The 25988-nt window shown below is 48.6% G+C and overlaps 1 protein-coding gene across 1 annotated transcript in view; it reads left to right on the top strand.

The window, feature by feature from the left end:
* The window catches only part of LOC147693383 (protein NSUN7-like), a 162218-nt gene that overhangs the window by 14283 nt on the left and 121947 nt on the right, over window positions 1-25988 (top strand). Inside the window, exon 2 of the mRNA XM_086933716.1 lies at window positions 11067-11125. Coding sequence (XP_086789842.1) covers window positions 11067-11125 — 59 coding nt within the window. The remainder of the gene's footprint in view (window positions 1-11066; window positions 11126-25988) is intronic.

The raw sequence follows: 25988 nt of genomic DNA, 5'->3' as shown, positions 1-25988 counted from the left end.
ACTTAACTGTTGCTCTCTAGCAAAGGCAAGCCGTTCTTTGGCCAGGGCAAGTTCTTCCCTCTCAATCCTCAGATTGGCTGCCCTTTCTTTAGCTTTGTACACTCTCCTCTGAGGGGACGTCATCCCTCTTTGAGAAGAGTTGTGAGAGCCATTGGTTCGAAGGGATCTGCCAGAGTCTCTTGACAGAGATCGGGCTCGTCCATTCCCAATGTTAAGCTGACCTGATAGTGGCCCCAGGGGTCCCCCAGTACCACTGTCATGTTTGCTTAAGTTGGACCTGCTTAGTCTAACGACTTCTACCTGTCCCTTATCTGCCTCATCCCCAGAGGGATCCTCATCCTCATCTTCCTCCACATCTTCGTTCTCAGTTGTGAGGTGGATGAGGTCAGGATCGTCTCTGGTTCCCTCGAGGGGAGGCATGTCTCCTTCTGGATTAGAAGAGCTAAGACGGGTCTCAGCTTTTCTGGCATCATAAGTCTCCAAGAGACCAATCAGAAAGGACGTTGTGGGGTTAGACCCCTGCTTGATCTTCCTGGAGCGACACACCTGTCTTAACTCCTTGAAGCTCAGCGCAGTATATCTTGAAGGAATGACCTGTGGAAGGTCAACTGACACAAGGGGAGACTCAGAGTTTCCTCCTTTGTCCGACATACTGTTTCTAGTGTGGTGTAAGTGATGCACCTACCTACACTATGTGTTTACCTACTATTCCCTTGCTAAGAGTTGCAGCCAAGGTGTGCTAAGCCTTGGGGAGCTGCAACAGCTGGTTCAGTAGAACTCAGAGTATTCTAAGCTTTAGTTATATGTACTAACAGTACTTATGTGATCTTTCAACAAGATATTCTTAGGATACGTGTGGTAAAACAACAGCAAGCTCAAATCCCAACCGCTGCTCACCAATGTGAGAAGTTGGCCCGATATGCAACGTTCGCTATTCTAGCGACCGCTATGTATCGTTCCAACGACCCTTATGGTGTTTGGTTGTAAGTCAACCTATAGACCAGCTATCCTAGTAGCGTGGATACGAGCAGTCTAAGGCTAAAGACTCGAGAGGGCGCGTTAAGCCAGCTGTTTACCACACATGTACCCCTTGAACACCCAGTGAAAGGACACCACACAAGTGTTATGAAAATAAACAGGATATTTATTAAGATTCACAACAGCCCTGGACTCTTTATGAGGACAGGGTACTAAGCACAAACCAAATCTCTTAGGAAAATACTTCAAGTGCACAATTAAAACAAGTGTCCGAAGACACGGAAAGTTTAAGGTCTCGGGCGGACCCGATAAGGCAAGTCGGAAGCGAGGGACTCGGGACCCTAGAGTAAGGAGGCTATGCAGGCACCGAAATGCCGAGTTACCTAGCTACGAGGGCTGCGGCTGCACAAGTCTTACAGGCGTCGGGGTCTTCGCTGACGAGCCAGGAGCCGGAAGAAGAGGAGTTGCTGGCCGGCGACCAGTGATGAATAGTTCGTAGAGATCCAAGCCTGGATCAGAGATTGATGATACCTGAAAGCAGAGGGGACCAAGTTCGTACTACTAGCCAGTAGTCAGAGGGTACCAGGAAGGCACCGGTTGGCCGTCACCTCGACCAGGTGAGTGGGCGACGCTAGGCTCTGCAGTCTCACGGACCAGGAGGCGTTGTCGGCGACCACGGTGGAGGTGCGAGCTGTCCCACGAAGGATGATGCTGTCGGCGTCGCTGGGCCCAGGATGGGGCAACAAGCCTTGGCAGATCTCAGGGCCACGTGGTGGGCCTAAGATGGCGTCTTGAGTGGACCAGGAGGGTCCGGGGTGCTTCTCGCAAAGATGGAAGCAAGGGCCAGTCTGGAGCAACCAGACCAGCAGTGTTGATTGTCGGATGTCGTCGTAGAAGGGCACAAGCCAGCGGCTAGTGACCAGACAACGTGCTGAGCAGCGAGCAGAAGGGCCCCACGCAGATCGTGGAGATGCTGGGAGACTGCACTTCGGTGCTGGAGCGGCTCAGGGTCGGGGCTTCTCGGACCCCAGAGCACTCACCAGAGAATCGCTTCGATGGTCGTGCTGGTTAAGAAAGCGTGCAGGTTTTGATGATGGCCGGTCCCTCGAGGTCTCGTCGCACCCACAGATCACAGCTGAGCTGATGACGTGGATAGAGGTCAGAGGTGCCAGGGAAGCCGGTTCTCGTCGAGCTGGGCCGTCGGATTCCTTGAGGAAGGACTTACAGCAAACCGCAGAGTTCTTAGATGGTGCCCGCTGATGCGGGGTGACTACTCCTTAGTCACAAGGGAGAAATCTTGAGAAGAGTCTCGAATGTCCTTTCGTAGAAAGTAGTTCTTGATTCAAAGATGATCTAATTTGGAAGGGTCCCCGCTCCGGCCTTTATTCTAAAGAAAGGGGTGGGTACATGACTAGGTCCTGCCCTAAGGGTGGGACCAGGAAGGGGGGTAGTTACACCCCTCTCCCCTGCCGGACTTTCCCCAGGCCAGGGCTGGCGCCCCTGGAACTGGTTCTGACCGGCAGATGCGTAGTGAGCACCGGGGTGCCACTCCGCAGTCACCTTCTCGCAAAAGCCCTACCTACCCAGAATACACAAACCCTGTCTGGGACGGTGCGAACACCGCCCTTGACAGGAAACCCTTTGTCCAAGCGCTCCTCGCTGGAAGGACTCCCAGCAGCAGGAGGTCAGACTCGTGTCTGTGGTGGCAGCATCCATTTTGTGGAGCTGAGGCTTTAGTTAACTTTAACCGGGGTTCACAGTTACGTACATGTCGTGTCCCTCTAGAAGGGCGGAATGCTAACCTCGTCGCCAGAGTTGGTGAGAGGGCAGCATCCCGATTCGTATGACACCTTACTCGACATGTCTTGATAACGCGACACCGAAGTTACCGATGTGGTACGCATTATCATGGAACAGCCATTGGGTCTGGATTCCGCAAGCTGCAACCGGGCTCGGCTCGGGCCAGAACCTAGTTCACACGAGCCCACGCACTCTGCCTTCAGGATTGTCAAGGCCTGCCATAGGAGTGACTGATAGGGACTCGGGTGTCCATTGTATGGTTAGATATAGAGCTACTATACCTAAAGCAAAGCGTGATTACACGACTTCGCCCCAGCTGTCATGCAGCCAGTTGTGTCAAATTTAGGAGGCCAGCCAGGGGTGGCATAATACATGCTGCAGCCCCTGGCGGCCCTGGGTACACCTGTGCCCTGAGTTACAGAGTCTGATAAGGTGGCCCAGTACCAACTGGTAAATGCACCTAGGGTACATCTCGTAATTTAGAAAGAGAACAGCCAGGCTGTGGGTCTGATTGGCAGGCCCACAGCCAGAGAAAGTCGTAAACCAGTGAAACAAAAGCAAAAAATCTGGGTGATCATAGGATTGCAGACCCTACTCTCCTACAATCCTCTCCAGAATCACTGATGAGTTGTCTGGTCTGCTCTGCTGGAGGTGTTGTGTATCCCTCTTGTTGGACTTGGCCCTCTCTGCAGGGTCATCCCTGAACTTTTTGCCTCCCTACAATATTCTCTCTGACCTGTTTATGTTGGCTTAATGACTCTGGGCACTTTACCACTGCTGACCAGTGCTAAAGTGCATATGCTCTCCCTACTGTAAAATGTATACATTGATTGGTTTCCATGATTGGCTTATTTGGTTTACTGTCAGTCCCCAGTAAGGTGCACCAGGAGTGCCCGGGCTTGTAAATACAAAGGCTGCTGGTGGGCTTGCAGCACTGGTTGTGCCACCCACAGAAGCGGCCTGGTAAAATGTGTCTAAGGTCTGCCATTGCAGAACCTACGTGCAGTCTGGTACAGTCATGCTGACTGCGCAAGTACACCTACTTGCCAGTTCCTAAACCTTCCCTTAACTTCATATTAGTCACCCCTATGGTAGGCCCAAGGGCAGGGTGCATTGTAGGCATAAGGTAGGACAAGCCCTGATGTGTGTGGCATGTCCTAATAGTGAATTACAGCCACTTTAGTTTTTCACTATTGTAAGGCTACCTGTTCTCATAGGCCAGAATGGGCTGCTGGAATTAATACACCCTATAATCCCAGCAGGCTCAGGGAACATGGTAGAAAGTCAAGTTTACTATGCCTGAACTCAGAATAATAAAATACTTATTTTAGTAAAGTTTATTTTAATATCCTGTGTTTACAAATGCTACTTTTAGGAAGTTAGCCTTTGCTTGCCCGACCATTTCAGCCCGCCTCTGCTATGATGTGTATCTGCTGTCTGGTTTCTGTGTGTGACATGGCTGGGGGATTCCAGGAGACAGTCTGGGCTGCCAGGTGGTGAATAGAGAGATTACACCAGGATGGGTGGGAGGAGTGTCCCTTGACTCTAAATAGGGCTGTGCTCTGCCACCACAATGCTGGCTCCAACTCCTGCAGAGCGTCTGATGTCTCTGCCCTGCACCCTGAAAGAAACAGCAAGAGTCTCCAAAACAAAGTGCTCCAAAACTGGGCTGAACCAGGCTCAGACCCCCTGGCCTGCAAAGACAAAAGAAACTGTGTATAAAAGTAGGAGCCCTGCTCCTAAACATTAGATCCTGTTTTGACCCCGAAGAACCTCTGCCCGACTAGAAGGACCAGGAGAAGCTGAAGGAGGAAGACTGTCCCTGACCTGGGGGACTGGCCTGCAGTTGGTGCCTTGCTGAAGGAAGGAGAGGAAAAGACCAGAAAGGACTTTGTAGACTTGTGCCTGAAACGATCTCCAAGGGCTTGATATCGAGCTAACCCCCTGAACTGAGCCCCAGGATAATTGGGCTCATCCTACCTTCGCTCCTCGACTACTGACTCGCTGGGATTTCTCCCCTCGCCGGAGCTGTGCCCTATAATTGTGTCTCGCCCCCTCTTTGGGCCGTAAACGACTCGTGCCTGGCCGCCCCTGCCTGCTGAGAGCCCCGCTTGACCTGAGCCGCTCTCCTTACGCTTCCCTGGGCTGCCCGCACCTCGTCTACCCCGCCCGCTCGGAGCGCGCTGGGGGCATCGCACCCTTCCTGCAGGAATTCCCTGTGAGTGCTTCCTCGAGCCTCGGACGGCGCGTACCTTGAAGACGTACGCCGCTGCCCCGCTACATAGCCTTGACATTCGCCGCGCCGCATGCTCCAGGCCTCTCGGTACACTATGTACTGAGAGTACTTTGCCGCGACAGCCCCGCCTTTACCAAGTCAGCCCCGTCGACCCGAAGGTACGCCACCACCCACCAGCGTACGGAAGAAGTACGCCTCGTTGGCCTGACGGAAGCCTCGTCCCGTGAGCCGCACATCGCCCCGGACCGCCCGCACCTCTTCCCTCTGTCCCGCTCGTTCGCTTTGCTCCTTGAGGCGGCACCGAACCGGACACCTATGCGGAGAACCGCCGGCCCCGTCCCGGGCCCGCCCTCTCCTGGCCGCACCTGAACGCCGCGACCAAGCTCTACAACAAGGTACTGTGACACACGAACTCGATCGCGGGTTCGCATCGGATCCAGGGTCCACAACGTTTGCTTTCCCTGCCTGCCTACAAGCATAAACGGGTCGCTCCACCAGCGCGAAGCAAGCAGGACCCACAGTTCACCTTGTTTTACCAAATGCCGAAGAACTTTTGCATTATCAAATATTGTGGCCTCATTTAACAACGTTATAACGGTCTTGTAACTAAGCCTGCATAAGAAGTATTTTTTCATCCACCAAGAACAGAAAGCAGCAGCGGGCCCTCAGGTGCCGCACCTCGATCCCAGTTCAAAAATAGTTATATGGTTTTGTGCAAACAACCCCTACGTCAGCTGCTGGATGACGTCTCAGAGCTTCAGATCACTAGAATATTTGTAATGTTGGTTGGGGGTGCACGTATTAACACCTTCAATGCTAAAGGTATTTTCCCAAGGTGCTGCATGCCCCTTTTTCCCATGTGTAGGATAGACAGGAGAAAACCCATAGACCGAGTTGGGATGGGTATATACTGTAAATAAGAACAATTCCCAACAGGTATCAATTGGAAGACAATTTCAACAAGTGTATGCAATATGCATTACAAAAGAAAGAGATTAAGGAGTCACTGCAGTTTTTTGAAAAAAGGCGGGTATTATTCACCACTTAAAGAGCATGGCGGGTCTGTTGCAAAGTTATACAGTTAACCAGCACTGTACACATCAAATGGGGTGACAACCCAGTGGCACTTGGTGAGGGTGATATATACATAAATATATACAGTGAATAGTGATGATAGTGCAAGTGCTGGGGTGAAACAGCGTGGTCGGCGCGTAGTGACAATAGGTGAAATATACAGAGTAATGGCTCCAGGGATCAAGTTGTAATCACTTAAAACAAGAATGAGTCAATTTCCAGGAGTACAAAACAAGAAGGGCGCCATAAAATTAAGCTGTGTGGTCGACGGCGTTTCGATCCCCGTCAGTCGGGATCGTCATCAGGACTGGGTTGTCGAGGGAACAGTGATGTTTGCCAATGGCAATTTCATGCGGATGGAGGGGCTGGTGTGTGAGATCCAATGCTGAATAGCGATGTGGAAGGCTTGAGGCAGCGGGGGTGATCGGCGTCTGAATAAATCAGGACGTCGGGTCGGCTAACGCGAAGGGCAGCTTCTGGCAATGAAGGCGGGAGCTGAGGCTGAGGAGCACTGTACTGCATGACGAGCTGAGCTCGTCATGAGCATGGAAGGGGTTAAAGAAAGCCCAAAGAATGCGATATTTGTATGCAAAAAGTTTCTTCTTTATTTATATATTCTTTTCATAAAACAGCTTCTCATTGTCAAACAATGAGAAGCTGTTTTATGAAAAGAATATATAAATAAAGATGAAACTTTTTGCATACAAATATCGCATTCTTTGGACTTTCTTTAATACGTGCACCCCCAACCAACATTACAAATAAGAAGTATATTTTTACATAAAGCCTACGTATTTTCCTACATAAATTACGCCTGGTGTCCATTTGTGGTGGGTAATTCATGTTACTGCATATGGTCATAAATGCTTAACTGACTTAACGAACGTCCTGAGGATTAGCCTTGTCTGCTCGCGCCACGCTACCTAAAGGGTGAGCAGGGGTTATTCTTGAGGAGTAGTTCCCTTGCCCGGATTAGAGGAGAGGGTCCCTGTTTGTCACAAGTGCATACCTGTGCCAACCAGAGACCCCCAAATCTAATACCTCTGCAATGTGCAGGGGAGATGCATGTTGACATTGTGTTGACATGTATGTTGGCGCATTGTTCTTGTTTACATGCAGACTGTATGACAATGTACATTGTACTGGATTTTGATGCGGGTCAGTGAACATTTGGACTACAGATGTGAAGTTGTACACGTATATTTCCATCTCACAGTTTCCTGCTATCTTAGGTGGAATTGGCCTGTTTCTGTGCATGAGCGGACACAGGTGTGTCCTCTGACCTGCAGTGTTGGGGTTGCACATTGTATCACATTATCGTCAATGTGGATGTGCTGTTATTGCTATGTGTGTGTGCTGCAGTGTGCCACGGGGATCAGGGACATGATCCAGGGTGATTGTGGATGTGCAGTGTGCTACATATCATTGTGCATGTGTGCCATTGTGCCCATCTCCCCCCCGTCCCCCCAGTCCCTGGTCGTTACTCACCCTGTTGATGTTGTGTCAGGTCCCATCGAGCTGTATCCGGACTCCCAACTCCTTGCACCATCTCCACACTGTTGACTGTGGCCTCCGTTTCCTCTGGTTCCTCCTGTGGTGCAGGACTCCCACCTCCTATCGCCGTTGCTGCCTTCCTGTTGGCAGCGGGTTTGTGCATGGTTTGGCTTTTCACATCATGCCAGCGCCTCTTAGCCTCCTCCATTGACCTCCTCGACGCTCCAACTGCATTTGCGTTTGTCTAATTGTAGTTCAGTTGATGGTTGTATTCTGTTACCTCCGTGACGCTGATCTGGTGTTCCTGCGGACTGCACCCCGTCTTCCTCTCCCTTTTCTCCTTGGCCATCCCACACCCCGTTGTTCCTTGCTGGTGGTCTATGTGCCTTGTGGGGTTCGTGTTGACCTCTGCACTGGGTCTGGGTGCATCCATGGTGCTACGCTGTTTATTTTTGTTTCCCTTTGTTTTTGTTCTGCTTTTATGGTGCCTTTTCACGCTTGAAACGTGGGATTGCAGGCCTGCCACTGGTTTTCGCTGCTTTTTGTATTGCGATTGGCCTCATCGCAAGTTTTTTTGCGTTCGCATTTTGCGTTTTGCAAGCGGAATGTGGTTGCAAAACTTGAATATTTTACTGACTCCGTGAAAAAGGTGGTTACCCATTCATAAATGGGAAAGTGTCCCAAAAGGACCTCTTCCCCTTTGTGAATGTAGGCGCCAGCATTTATTAAGAGCAAGCAGTAGTCTAACAGACCACAGCCTACTCTTAAAAAATGAAAAGGTAGCTTTTCATTTTTATTTTTGAAAAGCATCCAGTTTTCTTTTAAGGAAAATGGGCTGCATTTCAATTTTAAAAAAAAACTTTATTTATAAAGCAAACACAGACATGGTGGTCTGCTGAACTCAGCAAGCCACCATCCTTGTGATTACTGGCCATTGCCAATCGGTCGCAAATTGCAACCTCCCTCCTGAATTTTAATGAGGCAGGTCAATTGAGACCCCATTGGGAATCGCAAACAGTGTCTGGACACTGTTTTACAGCACATTTAGCGGGCTCCTAAGTGTGAGTCACAAAAAGTCGCTGTTACGAATGCAGAGAATGTTTTTGTCGCACATGTGGACGATCATGCTGATTGGGTCCCCAGGAACCAATACATAGTAATGAGCATCATGGCCAGGGTATTAATTGAGCCTTTTTCTAGCCTCAGTCCACATGTTATTCTGTCATGTTGCATAACATCCGTCTGTATAAAATGCAGAATAAAAAAAAATAGAATACTAATACAGTTCAATGAATGAATCCCCATGCTGCAATTATTACCCATAATTACCACAAACTATTCATGACAAAAAGCTGTTCCTCTAAAACAGCTGCATGAAATCCAAAGAGGAGAAGTTAGAGATGGAGAAATCCCCATGTATTCAACACAACATCAGTAGCCAGTGTAGCACCACACAAACTAGATACCATTTGTGCTTAAATGCTTTCAGATGCTTAGAAGCAAATCTTCATTTGAGGCATTTAAACAGAAAATGTATGCTGTTTCTGGATAAACATGGCAGCCGCCTGATCACTAATAGTGATGCAGTAGTTATACTTCACACGATATTGCACCAGTACAATACCAGGAAAAATTACACAATATAAAAAGTATTGGGAATGACACTCAAACTCTCATGGGTCTGATTTACAAAAAGCAATGTTCTCCAAAGTTGACAGAACTCCCAGGCTGTGATGGACTGGATAGAGTGGGCACGGGGCGACAATGACCAAAAATAATATGGTGGTGCCATCCTCCCTGGCTAACACTAGTGACAACATTGTGCAGAACTGTGCAGCCAAAACAAACAAGCCTTGATCAATAAATTTGGGGGCAGATTTATGTTAACTGGCGCATCCCCAGGGATGCGCCAGTTAACATGCGCCACAGTGCGCCACAGCTCCGCCAGCCATGGTGCGCCGCATTTATAATGCGGCGCACCATGGTGCAAAAACGGCACAGATGCGTGACGCATCTGTGCCGGAAATGTGGCGCATTGCTGGAGTTGCGACGCAGCTCCAGCAAGGCTCGGGGGTGCCCCATTTTAACAATGCTGCGTCAAGACCTACGCTTGCTTCAAGCAGGCGCAGGCTTTTGACGCAGCATTGGCTTAAAAGTGACTGAGTGAAATCTCATAGATTTCACTCAGCCACTTTTGCGAGGCGCACCTGCCCCGGAACGCCCACCCTGCGCCGGAACGCCCACAAGCGGCGCAAGGCTTTACAACGTGACGCATCTGCCTAGATGCGTCACGTTGTAAATCGTTCGTAGGGATGCGCCACGTTTACGCCGCCTTGCGTGACGCAACAGCGGCGTAAACGTGGCGCAAGGGCCTCATAAATCTGCCCCATAGTTATTTGGAATCTCATCTACTTCTGGATCCATTTTTGGGGAAAAAGGGGCATATTTATCAAGGTTTCACTGCCCTTGCCTGGCCTTGTGTGGCTTGATAAATATAGAGTAACGCAATGCAGTGCAAACGGCTGTGTTGCGTTTCTCTGAACCAGGAAGGCGTTCCGTGGGTGGAGCGTGGGTGTTCCCACAGATCCACCCATGCATTCTGAGGCGTTCCCAGATTTGTCAACACTGGTAGACCTGGGGATGCATCAGATTTGTGCCCTCACAACCAGAGGTGCAGTGAGGAGAAATGTCTTTAATTCTCCTCGTTGTTTCCTCTTTCTAAGTGTGCCGCAATGTGCAGCACATTTAGAAAGAGACAAATTCCTCTAAGGATTGTTTTTGTGCAGGAAGGTACCCCTTTCTGCACAAAAACAATCCTGCCTTCAATGCAGGCACTCTTGCAACATGACATAAGGGTGCCTGCTTTGGCACTAAGTAGCCAAATGTGTGCCAGTGCTAGGAAAGGACAGGAATACGTCTTATAGTGGTAAATATTGCACATTTCTGCCCTTTCCCTTTCACGCAGCACAGCAAGGGGGCTTGCCGGGTTGCGTGAATTTGTTTATACATATAGGCTCATGTTTTTATTCATCAAACGTGTTATATATTTAACTCTGCGATTCAATCTAGGTCCAAATAAACCATCCTCTGGGTCTTTAGTACCTGATGAAGGATGAATACTCAAGCTTACCGAGGAGCTACGAAGCCCTGCTTGTGTTCTGTATTGTGTGGATGTGTCTGTCCTTTCTCTCTGTGCAGGGATCTGCTTGCAAGAGGACGGAGAAATAGGAAAGGAGGAGAGGGTGGTCCTTTTTAGGATCCTGCATGTAGTGAAATAAACCCTAGTAGCAGCAAAATAAATCTAGAGCCATTTCCTGATCACTAGGAAACCTGCATGATGACAACACAGAGATGTTATGGCCTTTGATGTTTGAGTAACTTTAATTCAATCACAAAGTTGTTTGTCACGGGTTCTGCACACAGCCGGTTAAAGATCCAGCATGAAAGGTCTCTGTGTCTAATTTGTGCCTCATTCTTCCTGCAGATCAGGACATCCTGGAAGACGTCTTAATCGACAGTGGATTCCTCACCTCCTCGAGACTGGTAAGTTGGCCTTTTTGGCTCATGACCAGCCACTGACGTATTCATCCGTAGGGTGAGGTTCCAGCGAGGAGAAGCAGCGACATGTGTGGACGTGACTCCCTCCGTGGATACCTTCACACTGACTGCACTTTCACTCACTCATGGTGGAGACGCGTTGGTGGCCTCACTCATGGTGGAGACGCGTTGGTGTCCTCACTCAAGGAGGAGACGAATTGGTAGCCTCACTCAAGTAGGAGATGTGAAGGTTGCCTCACTCAAGTAGGAGACGCATTGGTGGCCTCACTCAAGGAAGAGACCTGTTGGTGGCCTCACTCAAGTAGGAGACGTGTTGGTGGCCTAACTCAAGGAGGAAACTTGTAAAAAACACAGTTAATGGACAGAATGTAGAACAATGTCATACATTCACCCCAGTACAAGGATCTGGGCCTAAATCCATCGTTTGTTTGCACTCCACACCACCCTGGGTTAGACACTGGCTATATGCAAATCAGCTCTGACCCTGTGCCTCATGGGAACAGTCCAGTCCGAACTACCAAGCCATGTCTTTCCCAGACCGGAATCAAGCATCCAAGGACCGGTTTCTGGCTATCAGCCTTCATCAGCCTGGATAGCTTGACTCCAGTGGTGTGGAGAGCCTGGGACTCACGTCTGAGTATACCCAGCCCACTCGGGGTGAAAATTGCAAAAAACACAGTTGATGGACAGAATGTAGAACAATGTCATACATTCACCCCAGTACAAGGATCTGGGCCTAAATCCATCGTTTTAAGGAGGAGACACATTGGTGACCTCACTCAAGGAGGAGACGGGTTGGTGGCCTCACTCAATGAAGAGACGCGTTGGTGGACTCACTCAAGGAGGAAACGCATAGGTGCCCTCACTCAAGGAGGACATATGTTGGTGGCCTCACTCAAGGAGGAGACGGGTTGGTGGACTCACTCAAGGAGGAGACGCGTTGTTGGCCTCACTCAAGGAAGAGATGTGTTGGGGGCCTCACTCAAGGAGGAGATGCGTTGGTGGCCTCACTCAAGGAGGAGACGCATTGGTGACCTCACTTAAGGAGGAGACGCCATGGTTGCCTCACTCAAGGAGGAGACGCTTGGTGGCCTCACTCAAGGAGAAGACGCATTGGTGGCCTCACTGAAGGAGGAGACGCATTGGTGGCCTCACTCAAGGAGGAGACGCATTGGTGGCCTCACTCAAGGAGGAGACGCATTGGTGGCCTCACTCAAGGAGGAGATGCATTGGTGGCCTCACTCAAGGAAGAGACGTGTTGGTGGCCTCACTCAAGTAGGAGATGCATTGGTGGCCTCACTCAAGGAGACACGTTGGTGGCCTAACTCAAGGAGGACATGTGTTGGTGGCCTCACTCAAGGAGGAGACGCATTGGTGGCCTCACTCAAGGAGGAGATGTGTTGGTGGCCTAACTCAAGGAGGACACGTGATGATGGCCTCACTCAAGGAGGAGACACATTGGTGACCTCACTCAAGGAGGAGACGGGTTGGCAGCCTCACTCAATGAGGAGACGCGTTGGTGGCCTCACTCAAGGAGGAGACACATTGGTGGCCTCACTCAAGGAGGAGACGCATTGGTGGCCTCACTCAAGGAAGAGACATGTTGGTGGCCTCACTCAAGTAGGAGATGCATTGGTGGCCTCACTCAAGGAGACACGTTGGTGGCCTAACTCAAGGAGGACATGTGTTGGTGGCCTCACTCAAGGAGGAGACGCATTGGTGGCCTCACTCAAGGAGGAGACGTGTTGGTGGCCTAACTCAAGGAGGAGACGCGTTGGTGGCCTCACTCAAGGAGGAGACGTGTTGGTGGCCTCACTCAAGAAGGAGACGCATTGGTGGCCTCACTCAAGGAGGAGACGCGTTGGTGGCCTCACTCAAGGAAGAGATGTGTTGGGGGCCTCACTCAAGGAGGAGATGCGTTGGTGGCCTCACTCAAGGAGGAGACGTGTTGGTGGCCTCACTCAAGAAGGAGACGCATTGGTGGCCTCACTCAAGGAGGAGACGCGTTGGTGGCCTCACTCAAGGAGGACATATGTTGGTGGCCTCACTCAAGGAGGAGACGGGTTGGTGGCCTCACTCAAGTAGGAGATGCATTGGTGGCCTCACTCAAGGAGACACGTTGGTGGCCTAACTCAAGGAGGACATGTGTTGGTGGCCTCACTCAAGGAGGAGACGTGTTGGTGGCCTAACTCAAGGAGGAGACGCGTTGGTGGCCTCACTCAAGGAGGAGACGTGTTGGTGGCCTCACTCAAGAAGGAGACGCATTGGTGGCCTCACTCAAGGAGGAGACGCGTTGGTGGCCTCACTCAAGGAGGACATATGTTGGTGGCCTCACTCAAGGAGGAGACGGGTTGGTGGACTCACTCAAGGAGGAGACGCGTTGTTGGCCTCACTCAAGGAAGAAATGTGTTGGGGGCCTCACTCAAGGATGAGACGCATTGGTGGCCTCACTCAAGGAGGAGACGCATTGGTGGCCTCACTCAAGGAGGAGACGCATTGGTGACCTCACTTAAGGAGGAGACGCCATGGTTGCCTCACTCAAGGAGGAGATGCTTGGTGGCCTCACTCAAGGAGAAGACGCGTTGGTGGCCTCACTGAAGGAGGAGACGCATTGGTGGCCTCACTCAAGGAGGAGACGCATTGGTGGCCTCACTCAAGGAGGAGACACGTTGGTGGACTCACTCAAGGAGAAGACGCGTTGGTGGCCTCACTCAAGCAGGAAACGCATTGGTGGCCTCACTGAAGGAGCAGACGCATTGGTGGCCTCACTGAAGGAGGAGACGCGTTGGTGGCCTCACTCAAGGAGGAGACGCATTGGTGGCCTCACTCAAGGAGGAGAAGCATTGGTGACCTCACTAAAGGAGGAGACGCCATGCTTGCCTCACTCAAGGAGGAGATGCTTGGTGGCCTCACTCAAGGAGAAGACGCGTTGGTGGCCTCACTCAAGGAGCAGACGCATTGGTGGCCTCACTCAAGGAGGAGACGCATTGGTGGCCTCACTCAAGGAGGAGACGCATTGGTGGCCTCACTCAAGGAGGAGACGCATTGGTGGCCTCACTCAAGGAGGAGACACGTTGGTGGACTCACTCAAGGAGAAGACGCGTTGGTGGCCTCACTCAAGGAGGAAACGCATTGGTGGCCTCACTGAAGGAGCAGACGCATTGGTGGCCTCACTCAAGGAGGAGACGCGTTGGTGGCCTCACTCAAGGAGAAGACGCGTTGGTGGCCTCACTCAAGGAGCAGACGCATTGGTGGCCTCACTCAAGGAGGAGACACGTTGGTGGACTCACTCAAGGAGAAGACGCGTTGGTGGCCTCACTCAAGGAGGAAACGCATTGGTGGCCTCACTGAAGGAGCAGACGCATTGGTGGCCTCACTCAAGGAGAAGACGCGTTGGTGGCCTCACGGAAGGAGGAGACGCATTGGTGGCCTCACTCAAGGAGGAGATGTGTTGGGGGCCAAGGAGGAGGCACATTGGTGGCCTCACTGAAGTAGGAGACGCATTGGTGGCCTGACTCAAGGAGGAGACGCGTTGGTGGCCTCACTCAAGGAGGAGGCGCGTTGGTGGCCTCACTCAAGGAGGAGGCGCGTTGGTGGCCTCACTCAAGGAGGAGGCGCGTTGGTGGCCTCACTCAAGGAGGAGGCGCGTTGGTGGCCTCACTCAAAGAGGAGATGGGTTGGTGGCCTCACTCAAAGAGGAGACGGGTTGGTGGCCTCACTCAAAGAGGAGACGGGTTGGTGGCCTCACTCAAGGAGGAGAAGCATTGGTGGCCTCACTCAAGGATGAGACGCGTTGGTGGCCTTACTCAGGGAGAAGACGCGTTGGTGGCCTCACTCAAGGAGGAGACGCATTGGTGGCCTCACTCAAGGAGGAGACGCGTTGGTGGCCTCACTCAAGGAGGAGACGCGTTGGTGGCCTCACTCAAGGAGGAGACGCGTTGGTGGCCTCACTCAAGGAAGAGATTTGTTGGTGGCCTCACTCAAAGAGAAGATGTGTTGGTGGCCTTACTCAAAGAGGAGAAGGGTTGGTGGCCTCACTCAAAGAGGAGATGGGTTAGTGGCAGACAGACTGATCTTCATATCAGGTTCAACAAACGTTTCAAAAACTTTAACAAAAGGCGGAGGTCTAGAATTTCTCACACTGAAATGTACTACTGTATGCAACACAATATCTCCTACAGCATGAGCTTCTGTTTCGTAAAACATCCTGGGACCACTCTTGTAAGGGGTGGAAAGGTAGAAAGCAAAGTCACACAAGAACAAAACGCACCAAACACACCCCTTGCCGTGCAAGGACACAGCGATGAGGTCTTGTCTATTGCAAGTGCTCCAGGTCTCAAAGTTACAAGTTCAGAAGTAGACAGAGCCAGTGGAATCAGTCCAGAGGAGAGCCACCATGCGAATGCGGGGTGGGCCTTTAACATCTTGGGGGTGTGCAGTGGTGAAGAGTGTTTGTGTGTGTGGGGGGGGGGGGGGGCTGATGGGGATTTTATATACTCCCAAGATAGGATACAGGAGAGAGCGTGAAACAACACTTACAACGCAACTTTTACAACGCACTACCTTTACAACAAAACTTTTACAACGCAACATCCATTACAACGCATGCCATTACAACGCAACCATTACAACGAATGTCACTACAACGCATACCACTACAAAGAAGGTCATTACAATGCATACCATTACAACGCATACCTACACTATCCAACACTTACCCTACTGTTGCACCCCTAGAGTTAGAATAGTAATTTTTGCCCCTACACTATCCAATACTTACCCTACTGTTGCACCCCCTGGAGTTAGAATAGTAATTTTTACCCCTACACTATCCAACACTTACCCTACTGTTGCACCCCCTGGAGTTAGAATAGTAATTTTAACCCCTACACTATCCAACACTTACCTTACATGCAATGTAATGGTATGCGTTGTAAAGGTATGCGTTGTAAAAGTATGCGTTGTAACGACATACATCCGGAGAGAGCAGATATGAAGGTGGTGCCTAAGTACGGCACAGATATAAATACATTGGGACAAGGGATAGCATTGATATGATGGAAACATTTTAATACCCAGGATTTACAGATGGAGAGTTAAGGCCTGACATGGGTACTATATAGGAGATACTGTAGAGATACCCGAATACCCCAGAGGTGTAAATATAATGGAGGAGGTGAGAGTGTCCCAGAGGGCCTGCAGCTTTAGAACACTTGGTACCACTTGAGCTGGGAGCCCTGAAAGCAGCATAAGAAGGTTCTTCCCACAGTGAGTGCTACATGCATGTGACTCGCCTCTCTGCGCCATGATGGGGCAAAAAAGTGACATTTTCTAAAAGTCTTGGGACAGACCTGAGGCGTGATCATTTAGGGAGAAGAAAGGCTCGGCTGAAGAACAGAAAGGTAAATGGGCAGACTCAATGGGCCAGGTGCTTCTTATGGACAGTGGAAGGAACACCGGAAGTCATTGGAATCTGTTGACATCGCAGGAAATGACATCACACAACCTTTAACCCTGATGGCAACCGATACACTTTAAACAATCCTTAGAAAAAAAATTATGCCGAATGTCTGCAGCTTGTTGATGAATCTGCACTACAGGAAAAAACAAATTGGTACCAAAACTAGCAAAAGATAAATCAAAAGCTACTTTTAAAAGGGCAGTAATCATATTAGGCAAATTATAGTGGTTGTAAACAGCGACATAGGAAAAGCAATTGCTAAAGTTAGACTCGAACGAAATGAAATAACAAAATTCTTGTAAATCAGACATATACGGTACCCTTGAGGTTTCTTGGCGCTGTTGACCACAAAAGCATTGAGAGAGAATTTCAGAGTCCTGACCTGGAACGGGAGGGGAGCATTGCTTAATTTGAGCGTGTGGTTTCCGGTGCTCAGGAGCAGCACTTATTCGTCAGAAACGGTGCTTTTCATGAGAACCAGTGAAGGACACATTAATTTCTGGTAGACACGGGAGAGATTAGGGGACATATTATCAAGAAACGGCGTTAAAATTATCGCCGCTTTAGCGACAGGAAACTGCCGCTAAAGTAGCGATAATGGGCATGATAATATGCCCTTGTGAATTCCTATAGAAGCCCAGGTTCTGGTGTTAACCTGGGCTGCTATGGGAATTCTCAAGGGCATATTATCAAGCTCATTATCGCCACTTTAGCGGCAGTTTTCTACCGATAAAGCGGCGATAATTTTAGCGCCGTTCTTAATAATATGCCCCTAAGCGATTTGCGCAGGATGTTAAGCCAAAGCGTAGACTCGAACCTGGTTCACAGCTCCGAAGTCGAGGCTCTGGCCATTGTGCCACGTCCTCTCCCCACTTTCATGGTGTAGTTGGTTCTGTTTTAGGCGGCGCTAACAGGAGAAATGGGCTGGTCCAAACTGCCTCCTGATGAGAGCCCCAGCACTTATATTTTTTTACACATTAGCCACTGAAGGGGAGCCAGTGAATCGCCTGCTGTACGGGGCCGCCGCACCATTGTATTTTACAAGAGCCAGCCCTAAAAAGGTGATGTGGCTAGGCTGTGATGCGGGGTGTCGGCCGAAGAACAGGGGAGATGATAAATTAAAAACAAACTGGAGTCCGGCACATCCAAATTGATATCAGAGGCTTCCCTATGAGTCAAGTTTCCTGGGGGAAAAAAATCAAACTAAATGAAAAGCGCGAAAATCCAAACCCTTAACTTAAAATATTGAATGGCAGTCCTTTCAATGAGGTGCTCAATTCGAATAAGGAGCTAGCCCTTACAAAAGCCAGCACTGAGCGCGCTTACAAGTGCGCGGCAACTATCCGTAGCTCGCTAAGGTGCAGGACGCTGTCAGTCAAACCCTCTGCTGACCGGTCTCTTGTTGGTCGGAAAACCATGTGCTGTAGGCTTTATGGGGAACCTCAAACTCTCTTGTTTATAAACACGTCTATAGAAACATATCATGTTCTACCAGAGTAACCCAGATATACTCATGGTGGTAGTAACCAACTTCACTGAAACCGAAATACCACTTCTTTCAATGCTCCCTCCTCCCCGGCAATACAACTGTGAACATAACAAAAGACTGGAACTTCAGAATTTGGACAGATTGGACAAATACAGAATGTATTAAATTGCACAATTTGATGTGATTTTTTTGCACTTAAATCTAAACAATTATACGTTTGTAAAATGCGTTAATCAATCAATCGGATCTGTAGAGCGCGGCTGCATCACTCATGAGGGGCTTGAGACACTGGGAGAACGAGCTGCCTGTTCTCTTATTGGTTGAACATCCAAGTCTTGAGGTCCTTCCGGAACTGCTGGAGCAATGGTGATGCTCTGAGGTGTAGGGGCAGGTTGTGCTAGGTCTAAGGGGCATATCATCAAACCCCGGAGATAAAATTATCGCCGCTTTAGCGTCCATTTTCGGATGGAAAGCGGCGATAATTTCATGTGGGCGTTCCTGCCCTGACATAACTGGAGAAATGTCGCTAAGCGACATTTCTCCAATTATCAAGGGGCACGCTAACCTGCAGAGCGACAAGCAAAGTAGCGATAACCTCTGTTATCGCTATTTTCCTTACGCCTGCTTCAAAACTGGCTTAGCCCTGATATCCTATGTAAGGTGGATATCATGGCTAGGTATGTCTTTCTGTATCAGCAAGCTTTTGCCAAACCTTGTGCGATTATCGCTGTATTTCTTGCGATAATCGCACATTTGGTAGCTTGCGCTCTGAATTTTATCGCTTTGGAGATAAGCGTTGCTGATAGCACGCTATCTCCGCGATAAAATTCAGAGTTAGCCAGCGATAATTATCCTCGCGGTAAGAGCGCTGAGCGATAATTATCGCATGGCCTTGATGATATGCCCCTTAGCCGCCGGGTGGGAGATGATGCGGCCTCCTCTGTTCGTCCGGCGGATGTGACGGGTGGATACTAGGAAGTGGGATTCGAAGCAGAGTTTCCTGTTAGGTTGGTTGAAGTTCATTCGATTGCTGAAGTACTTCGGTCCGTCATTGTGTAGCGCCTTTTAATGACCATTATAATATTTCATTTAACAATATCGATTTTGCTAAGCTCCAAATAACTTGTTTAACTTTTCTTATTGTGAATTAGCAGCCCGTCCCGACGTTGTCCAGTTATGAATTGCTGCCGGCCAGTAGTATATTGTTTTATAGGATTTCGTTTTGATAGAATTTCTTATCTGTGACAGGCCTGTGAAACGCTCCGATTCAGAGTGCACTGCTGATGCACTTAAGAGTGCGCGTTCAGTAGTGTGTGAACTCGAGTTTCCCTACTTTATTTTTCCTTGCAATATTATATAGCGCGAACTCGACAACATGGCATGAGCACAATTTACATTACAGAAGAACGCATTAATTTGTGGTAGGCACGGGGAGACAAAGCGATTTGCCTGGAATCACAGGATGTTGAGCTGATGCAGAGATTCGAACGTAGCTCCCCAGCTCTAAATTTCGCAATTCTAGAACTTGTGGCGGGAGGTGTATGTCGGTGCTGGCCATCAATGAGAGAGACCTGTACATTTTTCAAATGGGTGGTGAAAAAATATGACTATGTTGCTGGAGATGTGGGCCGCCGTGCCACCAATGTACTTACCGGGGGAGGGTAAACACCCATTATTCCGCATCTTTCTTTCCGCATACCATCACTCCGCATACTTTCATTACGAAAGTACCATGATTCCGCAATGCCATTATAACGCATGGCATTACATTTTATATGCTTTTACCAAGCATACGTTTACAACGAAATTCGTTGTAAATGCATGAATGGTAAAAGCATGTTTTTTTTAATGTTTGGATAAGGTAAGTATAGGTATAGGGGTATATCTTTTGGGGGTACTTAGTTATATGTTTTGGGGTGTTTGGGTATTTTAAGGGTTCAGATATAGTTTTGGGTTCTGGTGTACAGGGGTAGTTTTAGGGTTTAAGGATAGGTATGGGTTTTGGGGTACAGGGGTATTTTTAGGGTTCAGGGCTAGGTTTCGGTTTTGGGGTATAGGGGTATTTTTAGGGTTCAAGGGTAGGTTTTGGTTTTGGGGTACAGGGGTATTTTAAGGGTTCAGGGCTAGGTTTCGGTTTTGGGGTACAGGGGTATTTTTAGGGTTCAGGGCTAGGTGTGGGTTTTGGGGTACAGGTGTATTTTAGGCTTCAGGGGTAGGTTTGGGTTTTGGGGTACAGGGTTATTTTTAAGGGTTCAGGGCTAGGTTTGGGTTTTGGGGTACAGGGGTATTTTTAGGGTTCAGGGGTAGGTTTGGGTTTTGGGGTACAGGGTATATTTATAGGGTAAAGATGGGTTAGTGTTTAAGGGTGTTGGAGTATTTTAAGAAGTAAGGGTGGGTTATGATTATGGGGTGCAGGGGTATTTAATGGGAGCAGGGTGGGATTAGCACACGATATGAGACATGGCATGAAGGGCGGAACGTACCACACGCCCCCAGCGTTTATCATGCCACCAGCACACGCCCACAGCACAACACAGACACGCCCACAAGGAACTACTTTGCTGGCACGGTTCTTTTAACTTTTAAATGTATATGGTGGGCGTCTGCATAGCCTATGTCCTTCTGCTGCAACTGCCCTTTCCAACGCTGTATTGGGTGTTGTGATTGGTGCTGTGGTTCCTGAGATTACCCGCCTCAAAGGTTTGGGCTCCCTCTTTATTATATTAGTATAAATATGGATTTTAACAACCTTTTAAGCAAATAACTGTTATAACATTTTCATTAGCAAATCCACATTTTCTCAAACTCGTTAACATTAGAACTTACAACAGATTAGGCTTGTACTAATGAAACTGCCTTTCTGAATTTTGAAAAAGTTGTTATTGGTTGCTAAATGGCCTTGTGCAAAGACAGTTCTGCCTAACCACATATTTGTGGGAGAATGAAACCTATTTCAAACTCTGTTTTTGCCTGCTGAAAAGAAGGTCCCCCAGTGCTTAATTTGTAAAATATGAAGTGCAGGTGCTGAAATGTTTGTCGGAGGCCACACCCTCTTTTTCTGGCTCCACCCACTCTCTCAACTGGCTCCACCCACTTACTCTATTAGCTCCACCCACATCTTCAAGTGACACTGCTAAAAGTCAAATATAATACCTGATCTGAATTTCAGAAAGGGAGCCTTCGTAAGGTTTTAACAGGAGGTTCCCCGTGAACCATTTTGAAAAAGATTAAAGCAAATGTGCACAAGTTTGGAATAAATTAGCTAAAACCACTAATGCATTTAGATGGACAATTTCAGTGCTCTGTGTGCTGATTTGGGGAAAGGACAATACTGGGAGTAGGGCATGCCATTTTTAACAGAGTCTATGATTTCCAAGGTACATAGCTTAAGTTATGTGACAAAACAAAATGTTGTGAAAACGCTAGTCCAAACAGATAAGCTGAATAAAATCATGCAATACACTTGAATTAGTCCTGTAACTTCCAGTGGCCGAAGTGGTATGGGGTTAATCAGTATAGTGGAATATTCCGTTAAAGCGACTGCGTTAGAGCAACAACAACAAAAAAGGATGATAACCAATTGGGCTTGTTAGTATAACTTACTCCCCTGGAGCTATATGTGCATTTATTTGACATTCAGAATAGTAAACCAGAAATAACTATGTAGTTCTGTATGGCACAGGCAACAGATTAGAAAAGAGGCATATGTTCAAAATATGATTTTTTTTTATTAAAGATTTGTATTCTTAAGATAAAGCAAAGAAAAATGTGATCTCCACCAAAATGTCCTTGAGGTATAATGTAGCAGAGTCCTCAGTATTCTTTCTCTCCCTTACTCGTTTCTATTTTTCTCTCTTACCCCCCTGTGTACCTCTAACAGGGTTACGCATACAGTCATAAAAATGAGAAATTACTCAGTTTCAGGGCAGAAATCCATTTGTAGAAATAAGTTTAACCTGCTCGATTAAAATATATCAACACATTTAATAACAAGCATTTGCAATGCAATAGGTCTCACATTTACGCGAGTTTGAGCTATTGGCATTGTAAATGACAATGCCTTTTATTTTTGTTTTAAAAACAAAAATAAAAGCCATTGTCATTTGCAATGTCAGTAGCTCAAACTTGTATAAATGCGAGACCTATTGCATTGCAAATTTTTGTTTTTTTTATAGCTGCTTCCACCATGTTGCCAGACCACATGGATCATGTCCATATGGGTAAACCACAAACAACACCCTTTAAACCATGCTCTACAAGGGGGGCAAGGGCCTGATGCAAATTAAGGTACTTCACAATCACAACCTCCCTCTGGTTATAAAGACCAATATAAATGTTACATGTGGACAGAAAGCACTTCATCACAATACTTATGCATTGCATTCACCAATGGTTGTTACACTTTGCATAGAGCCGTATATTGAACATCTTCTGCCATCTTGCATACACCTTTCCTGGGAGTTTATACTTTCTACATAAGCGTTATTGCCTGGAAATCCTAGCACACAAAAGGACCAGCCTTTTCAACGTTTTTTTATGGGCCCAGATGAGTGTGTTCTTCAGTGCCTTTCTCTCAACTTGTCCGGAATGCTATACCAGCTGTCACCATGTGAGCACCACCATAAGGACTGCCTCTTTTTTCTTATTTGTGACATTTGAAATTTGCCTCCTTTAGATGTGAATTACTAATAATACTTCAGATACAGTTTGAATTTGATGTGCAAGCATTTAGCCTAGTCACAATCTGTTTGGTTATTCCTGGTGTAGGTGCCCATTCAGATAAATTGCTTGCTTTCTTAAATGGTGCCCCAGCTCCTTGATTCACGTGTAGATAGTTGGTAAATTGCCTTCACCTCATGAGTTACTGGCAGTAGTAAATGAGTATATCGTTGCAAAGAGGTTGCTTGTTTGCTTGCCATAGAAAAAAACATTTTAGGAGCGCTACTCAGACACAGACAGAAGCTTTGAAGCTGCGAGCTTACAGTAGTGTCAAGGAGGCGTTGTTGATATTGACAAAGGCCAGACCAGGGCGGTGTGGGGGGTGCCGAACTTGGGAGGTGGGTTGCTTCTCAGGTCACCACAGCAAGGCAGTGAAATAGAGACCTCTGTTAATCCAATTACCCCCAGGGTGCCGATAAGCAAACCACCCTCTTAATGTTACTTGTATTACTCAGAGGCGCGGGAGCTCGCGAGTAAGTCAGCAATTAGATGGCTCAGTGTGTTGTGCACCTGCTGCTGAGATGGCCTGCTAAACCCAATCAAGTCTTAATTTATTTCTGCGTAATTAAAACCTGTTTAACTAATGATTTTGCAGGTTAGGCCCATGACAACGATGGCAGAACCCCTTAACCTTCGCAAAGAACCCATTGCAAGGTTTCTAGTTCTAAGCACCTTGGAAACCTTTGGAGACTGGAGCTGAAAGGAATTGTTTCTCATTGCTTGGTGCACGGCGTGGCCTGTTGCGCACCTCGGAGCGCTGTAATCTACTGTCAGCTCGAGCGCAAGTGAACCCAAACAAATTATAAAGCCTGCTGCCACGGGCCACCTGTGCTGTGCGGCCACTGCCCCCAAACTAGTGGCGCCTGGGACGGGCCGCCCCTCCCCCGCCCAGACTGCCAGGCAGAGGCAGGCTGCCTGTAAAGTGTATCCCGCCGTCCAATAAGTTACCTACATTTTGAATTGAATCCTTCCTCCCCAGGCCTCCCCCCGCCCCCTCCCCTTATCTTTAGCTTCAGAGCTTGAAATTGGAGCGGAAAAATAGCGTATGATTAGAATAGAAAGCTGCCCTGCTGCATCATGCATGCCCCCTTATCATTAAAATTAAACATATATTCGGAATCGGCACCCCACCTCGCTCCTAGCCCCCGCCCCTCCCCTCCCTTCGTCCACCGGAATAACAAAGTAAGTGTGGGAGCAGCTCAGCAGCTGACCCGACTGGGTCAGCTTAACTTGAAACTCTTAAAGTGCTTCACTTAATTTGGAGCTGGAGCTTCTTAGTTCTTCTTACCTTTATTCGTCGTGGGTGGGTGGTGGTGGGACCGGCCGGCACAGCTGCAGCTCTGCTTCACACTGCACTGCCTGGTTGTTGTAACTTTGCTGCCTGCCTGCTGCAGCTTGCTACCAGGGCCAGCCAGGCCGCAGTCTGTAGTGCAGTGCACACAAGTACTTGCAGTTGCTTGCTGCACTCACGCGACGTCACTCCACCAGGCAAAACCGCCAGTTGCAGGCAGCAGCAGTGTGCACACAGCCCCAGCCCAGGTGGTTAGTCGTCGTTGTATGCGTTGGCCGGGCCGGGGGCTAACTTAATGGACAGGACTCGGAGGACACACTTGTGGCGTGCGAGGGGGAACGAACTGCGCAGCGCGGTTAAGCTGGGGCGTGGCTAGCTAGAGCCAACCAGTCACACTCACAGTGAAAAAAAAATCTGCGTGCACAGCCCCCGGCCAGCCCTACCCCCATCAGAACCTCCAGGCTCCATCCCGGCCCGGGCCCCCCGCCCCACCAACTGAATTTCCGCGGCCCGCCCACAAGTCAAACAGAAACTATCAACAACCCTCCATGATGATGAAAAACGAAACTTGACTTCACACATTATTTAATTAATTATATACATATTGTATTTATTATTCAATTTTATTTATATATTCTCTGCGCCTGTGGGGTATCATAGGGCACTTCGAACCGAGGTCATACGATGATGTTGTGGAGTCGAGTCAATCAAGTGAAATTATTTTCAGGGCAACAATAATATTCCCTCATTGTAGGAGTGCAATGTTGGTGGGAGTGTGGAACGGGCGAAATATGTTTCAGGGCACCTCAGCGTCAGCGGTAATTATTTAATTCTAAAGTCGCGTCACGTCAGCAGTTAAATGTTGCAGTAACAGTGTGCATTTATGCGTCGAGCCGCGAGGCGGACTGAGTCTGACTGAGACTCTCTGAGCTGAGCAGCAGTGTGAGCAATTTTTCAGGCATTAAATGGCGTTGTTCAATAACCGTGGTCGCAGTGCGCAGTTCAAGTTGGTGACATGACATAGTCAGTTAGATGAGTCACTGCCAGAGTCAGACACGACGAGTAACTAGCGGGAGCAGCACCGCCCAGTCCGGAGCAGGCAGCGCACAGTGCAAGAGAGTTAGTGTGAAGAAGACTGACGCCGCGGCCACTGCGCGCCGGTGAGTGTTGACATCCTCTGTGTTCTCTCTGTGTCACGTCACCCATGCTGCAGGGGCGGCCGCGGGGCGGGCCTGTGTGGCTGGCTGCCGCTGCACAGACAGTGTGTGTGAGACTGTGACAGAGAGAGTAAGAACAGAGAGCTACAATCAATCAATAAAGAAGTTATTTACAATTACACATGGTCATCAATGTGGGTGTGCGCTGATTCATAGACCCGGCCCTGACATTTAAGTGCCGGTGCTAAGCACCGGATAGCACCGGCACAAATTAAGCACTGAGGTCCCCACATCTCTAGTGTGAGTTATCGCGTTACGATGAAAACTTGCGTTTCATTCTCTTATCAGTTATCACTAAAAACGTAGGGCCTGGTTTAGATCTCGACGGACGGGTCACTCTGTCTCAACGGTGAGGGATAACCCCTCCGCCGAAATAAAAATACCATTATATTCCATAGAATTTCTATTTTGGTGGACATGATATCCGTCACCCTTGTGATGGAGAAACCCATCCACCAAGATCTAAATCGGGCTCTTAATCATTTAAAATATAAATATTGAACAAAGCCAGTAGGTCTGGGTTGTTTGTAAATTCATGCGTTCATTACATCTGGATGAAATAGTAGGAAGATAGATGAGTGAACTGATGATAGAGTGAAAGTGTAAATATGGATGTTGAATGTCCATGAAGAGGACTGATGGCTGCATGAATGAGAGCCAGACGATGGATG

This window comes from Lissotriton vulgaris, chromosome 8 (assembly GCF_964263255.1).
Source record: "Lissotriton vulgaris chromosome 8, aLisVul1.2, whole genome shotgun sequence".
In the NCBI taxonomy this organism is placed as follows: domain Eukaryota; kingdom Metazoa; phylum Chordata; class Amphibia; order Caudata; family Salamandridae; genus Lissotriton; species Lissotriton vulgaris.
This window is presented reverse-complemented; position numbering and strand designations above follow the sequence as displayed.